The sequence below is a fragment of the Arachis ipaensis genome, chromosome B02 (genome assembly GCF_000816755.2).
Source record: "Arachis ipaensis cultivar K30076 chromosome B02, Araip1.1, whole genome shotgun sequence".
Taxonomy (NCBI): Eukaryota; Viridiplantae; Streptophyta; class Magnoliopsida; order Fabales; family Fabaceae; genus Arachis; species Arachis ipaensis.
The window spans coordinates 46,243,784-46,249,565 of NC_029786.2; the positions used below are offsets into that span (position 1 = coordinate 46,243,784).

Consider the following 5,782-nt stretch of genomic DNA (forward strand, 5'->3'; position numbering starts at 1 on the left):
TCACTTGATCCCTACAAGTCAGATAAAAAGAATGTAAATAACTTAAATAAATTATTACTATTTATTATAGATACACTCTGGTAAGAGGTACAGGAACAACAAATAAACCATAAACATCTTAGTACAGAACGATGCAGTAGAGTCAAGCTTTATATAAATAAGATATAAGATATGATATCAAAATAAGACAACTAACCCAGGGATCCATGGCGGGAAAATTGAGCCCTTTTTTCAACCTTACAAACAATTGACCATGATAAATTTCACGAAAAAATCTCCTGCATAGAGTCAAACAAAAATGAACTTGCTCAGTATCCCCATAAGGAATAAGGAAGATCATGATGGATAGTAAAATACCGGCAACCAAAGCTCACGTAGCCTATTTGAATCAATCTATTAGGGACTTGGGTATTATGGGTGCTCAAAGTCCCACATCGAATAGTATGGGATGCTTGATATTGTATATAAGGAGAGTGGTTCTTCCCCCTTAACAGCTAGCTTTTAAGGTGTGGTTTCCCACTTTCCTTAGATACCTAACAATGGTATCAGAGCCAGGTTGTCGGCGCCATGGAAAGGGCTACCTATAGGCTGGATTAAGGTGAACACCGAATACTGATAGACCGTAGCAAAGTGGCTACTTGGGTCAGTGTCGATAAAGTGAAGCCGCTGATTCTCTCATCTGACTAATCCAATCATCAATTATTGTCACTTATGATTACACATTTCTCCTGCTCTATTATTCCTCCATTTTCTTTATTGCTTCTTCTAGAATAATGATAAGGTAAAGGGATTATTTTCTTTCCTTTTTTGGCTGCCTTTGCTGCTGACTGAGCATTCTCTCTCTCTCCAAGGTATGTAACAATACCTTCCCCTTGAAGCATCACCTTGTCCTCAAGGTGGACGGAAGGAAAGGCTTCTTGAATTGCAGCTGTATGATAACAGTTGCAGCTCTTCCCGTTCAGGTTCCCCTGTATGGGCCTCTTGGTTCATTCTTACGTCTCCTTCTGCCTCCTCTTCTGCATCTTCTCCTAGGAGTATGATTTGATAGTGCTTCATGGAGCACCTATGATCAGGTCCCCATTTCTCTCCACATCTGAAGCACAACCCTTTCCTCTGTCTCTCTGCCCACTCTTCGTTCGAGAGCCGCCGTGTGCCGCTGTTACGAGTCGTCTGCGAATGAGAAGCGCTGCTGCCTCCATTCGAACTGGTGGTAAGGCCTGTACGAGAAGTAGGGGTGCCTCTGTTTGTGTTGGATCCAATCTCGCCCCTCGATTCGCTGCCGTCGTGGGTGTTGTACTTCGCCGAATTAGAATTTTTGAAAAATCCAAATCTAGCTCCCACCGAACCAGATCCGCCTGATCCGCTCCCTTCCAGCAACCCCTCCACCCTCTTGCCGTTAGGGTCAACCCCAGTCTCCTTCCATGCTTGATTTCTCCATTCAATAGCCATGGCTCTATCCATTAAAGCTGGTAAATTATCGAACTGAGCCACCTCCAATTCTTCCTGAATTTCCTTTTTGAGTCCATTGACAAAGATGCACATGAGAGCCTCTGTTCCCAGGTTTCTCTGCGTTCGTGCTGCAGCCTCAAACTCTCGCCTATACTGAGCGACGTCCGCCACCTGTTTCACCTCGAGTAACGGAGCCATGGGGTTGAGAGCAGCTCCAAGTTGAAAAAGTTTCAATAAGTCCTCCTTAAATCGTCTCATGTCTGAAATGGTGTGTATTCTTCCCACCACTCCATCCATGCGAGAGCCTCTCCCTCCAAAGCAAGAGTGACAAAGTCCATCCTTTCTGCCGGAGCCACCTGGGTGACATGAAAATATCTTTCCATCTTCACCAGCCAGCCATTTGCATCATCTCCCGAGAAGATGGGAATGTCAAGCTTCCTGGTAGGCTCAAATCTCCTCTGTTCTGTTTCACCTTCATTATTGCCGCCGCCTCTGCCTTCTGAACCTTCTCCATCTCCCCCGTTTCTCCCTCCAGCCCCATTTCCTCCCTGGTCATGGTGTTGTTGCGAAAGCATTTCCCTCACCTGTCTCAGCAAGTTGGTGGATACGAGTTCAAACGATCGGTTTTGAGCTTCCAGCGAACGATTCTGGGCCTCCCTCATCTCCTCCATTTGCTTCTCCAAGACTTCCAACCTCGATTCCATGGCAGCTTGCGTGGAAACCATGCACAGAACACCTAAGATCGGTGCTCTGATACCAGTTGTTACACTGGTATTTATTTTAATGGAAATACAGAAATACAATAGAACAGTAAAAGATAATAGAGGAATTTCGAGAGTCCTCTTCTCTCCTAGCCTAGGCCTTTCCAAGTCTTTTCCTACCTCTCACCTAATCAGCTCCTCCTTTTATTGCCTTCCCTCAAATTAATTATCATAATTAGCATTCAACTCCTACGATTACACCTCCTTGATTCTCTCATCTGACCAATCCAATCATCAATTATTGTCACTTATGATTACACATTTCTCCTGCCCTATTATTCCTCCATTTTCTTTATTGCTTCTTCTAGAATAATGATAAGGTAAAGGGATTATTTTCTTTCCTTTTTTGGCTGCCTTTGGTGCTGACTGAGCATTCTCTCTCTCTCCAAGGTATGTAACACAATCATATGAATGAATTGATGACAATGAGCAATACTAATGACGTAATAAATTATCAAGTGTAACTATTCAAATTCATGCAGTGAGAACATCTCTAAATTCACTTACTCAGAGAGATAGACTGTCTTGCAACCAGCAGCATCAACTTCACGCCTGCCTATGTTCTCCTGCAAAATTTTGCAAAGTGAACCAGATTTAAAAAGATTAAAATTGAGTATTTACAAAAGTACAAACAGTTTTGAAACATGAAACAAAAGCAGCGAACAAACAAACAATGACTCTCAGCATTGCATGATCATCATCTTATTTATTCTATCCTCAAACTTATGCTGACAAAGAAACATCAAGAAAATGTATGGTCCTACATTCCTTTAGACTGTCTGATGATAGTTGGAATGGGGAGATAGAAGGACAAAATAATTAGTCTAGAAGGAGGTACTAAAGTCTAGCCTGATTATTGAAATTACATTCCTAATGTCCTCAATGGCTTTTTGATATCCTCAGTTTACTCCTTTAAAATATTCCATTTCTAGTTCTGTCCATCAGGGAGCATATCCTCTCCAGTGATAAAAAATGGATAGGATCAAGTGTTAAATCTTGACCGCTCATATCCATTAAATCAATGGTCCAAGATTTAATAGAATAGACCTTGAAGCCCTTTCTTCTATCTTACACTCCTTCCCATAACAATGTGGCCTCCTCCCACTTCTATGATTTTTCCTCCTCTGGCAGTGGCCCACTAGCCCTCATTCCAAGTCTCGATGTTATATTGCTATTGTTGCCTGTTGATGGTGGTGATTTATTTCTTTCACCTTTCTTGCATATTCGATGAGAATGGATGTCAGTAATGGTGATGAATAAGATGGGGAAAGGGGAGGGTGAGAGCGACGCGGAAGAAGGAGAAAATATCATATTTTTGGGTGGTTTAGATCCTTTAACTTTGGTGTTTTTGTGAGCTTATTGGAGTTGGACATGAAAGATTGGGTCCTTCTATGTTGGGGACTTGGTGTGGGACTGTGTGTGATGGATGAGGAGGAGAATATTGGTCTTCTTCTCCATCATCATCTCCTTAGTAAAAACAATTTGGTGATACTAAGAAAATGAAAACGTATTATTGTCAAATATTGATGTACATTAAAATGTCATATTCATTCACAAACAAATAGTTTTGATGTTATAATCACTGTCATCCAGAATCAAAGTAGCTTTTATTATACTCAACCATTAAAATTGCAGGTTTATGTTTTGAAGGAATAGTAGCTGGGTTCAGATACAATCATATAAACTATTATCCTCCAGAGACAAGAAATCATGTTACCCTTGCTAACCATTGATTTAATTTAATGGATATGAACGGTCAAGATAACACTTGATTCTTGAGTTTTATTCCCACTAGAGAGAATAGTCACCTCATTGCTTCATTGCTTGATTCTCGGAAAACACAAAATTCAAAAGGAAAAAGGTTTTTTCTCTTTTTATTTGTTTGAGTGCAATCTCATATCCTCAAGTTTAGAAAAGGAAAAAGTATTTTCGTTCGTAGGAATATAAAGAAAATGCGCAGAAAAAGTGATCTATCTAAAACCTTATCAATTTTCTCGGGAACCAAACAGTAACCAAGAAAGTAGAAAAACAAAATTAAAAAAAAAAATCAGAGATTATACATACTGGAGGAGTAGTGTAGGCTTCGAAGGCAAATCCAGCAAGAATTACGGCAAGATTGATATCAAACGGAGGGCGTTCATCGCCTTCCTGAAGAGAGATGCTTTCAACTTCGGAACCAGTTTTCGAGGAACTGCGGATTGAGAGAACATGTTTCCGTCTGTTCTTGCTCCCGCTGAATCCATTGGAAGAGAATACCCGCAGCTTTCCGGGAAAATGGGCCTGGAAACGGCGAGAAAATCGACACCTCCTTGAGGATTCAGGAAATCGAATCTTGGGCGAGAGCGGAGAGAGAAAACAGTGGACTTGAAGAGAGTGTAGAGAATCCATTTGAAATTGAACAGAACAGAAAAGAGACGACTATAAGACAGGAGTGGTAGAAAAAGTCAAAAGGAGGGAAAGAAAATGAACAGAAGAACAAAATAATGGCAAGCTTTGTTATTTAGAGGAAACGAAAGGGCAACTTCTTGTTACACATGACACTCAAATAAAGCTTATAAACAAAATAATAGCCAAGGATAAAGGAATAATGAGAGGTCATAGCAGTGTGTTGCTTGATGCTTGAAGAAGACTTTCTAGGCCTAAGAGTCAATAAGAAGTGAGTGTTTACATATCCACATAAAATCCCATGAACTTGAGCCAACGTTTGCCTCAAACTTTTTGGCAAACGTTGGCATCACAAATCAACACCCTGGAGAGAAAAAGTTTGCGCCAACATTTGCCTCAAACTTTTTGGCAAACGTTGGCGCCATCAACAACACACCCTGGAAAAAAGTTTGCGCCAACGTTTGCCTCAAACTTTTTGGCAAACGTTGGCGCTATGAGTGTGCATAAGGGGCCAACGTTTGAGCAAAAGTTTGACCCCAAACTTTAGCTCAAACGTTGGTAGCAGCAAGAATGGGGTTGCTGATGTGAAAAGTTTGAGTAAAAGTTTGCCTCAAACTTTTACTCAAGCTTTTATAACTCCCAACCCGGTTCACTTCGGTTCTCTCTCCAACTCCAAGAGCAATCAACCAAGGCCTCTATCAACCCAATTCCATCAAGAGCAAAGGCCCAATTCAAGGCTTGAAGACCATTTGAAGAAAGTGTATAAATAGCTTAAGATTTAAGTTTTGGGGAGGCTTTTCTTTCGGTTTGGATTTAGTAGTTTTGTAGAAAGCTTTCCTTTAGTTTTTGGTAGGTAGTTTTCGGAGAGCTTTTGGTGTGGAGTGATTTTGAGTTTCTAAGTCTCAGGGAAGGAGAATTGAATTCCCTTCCTTTTAGTTTTCTTGCTTTCAATTTCATTTACATTGGCTTTGATCTTGGGTTGGAGAATTGAAGAAATTCTGTTTCAATCTCATCCTGAGATCTCTCTGTTTACTTACTGCACAATTGAATTTCAGTTTCTATTAATTGCTTCCTCTACTACTTTCTCTGCAATTTACATTTCCCACAACTCATTACATTGGTCCAAAACAACTGCTCGTTTGGGGGAGGACCATTGGAGGATCCAAATCAACATCTATCTACCCTCT

At 40.7% G+C, this 5,782-nt stretch overlaps 1 protein-coding gene across 1 annotated transcript in view; it reads right to left on the reverse strand.

The window, feature by feature from the left end:
• The window catches only part of LOC107625272, a gene marked incomplete in the record, with an annotated part of 25,958 nt that extends 21,228 nt beyond the window's left edge, over positions 1-4,730 (reverse strand). The window contains 3 exon segments of the mRNA XM_016327871.2: positions 197-278; positions 2,718-2,776; positions 4,275-4,730. Coding sequence (XP_016183357.1) covers positions 197-278; positions 2,718-2,776; positions 4,275-4,598 — 465 coding nt within the window.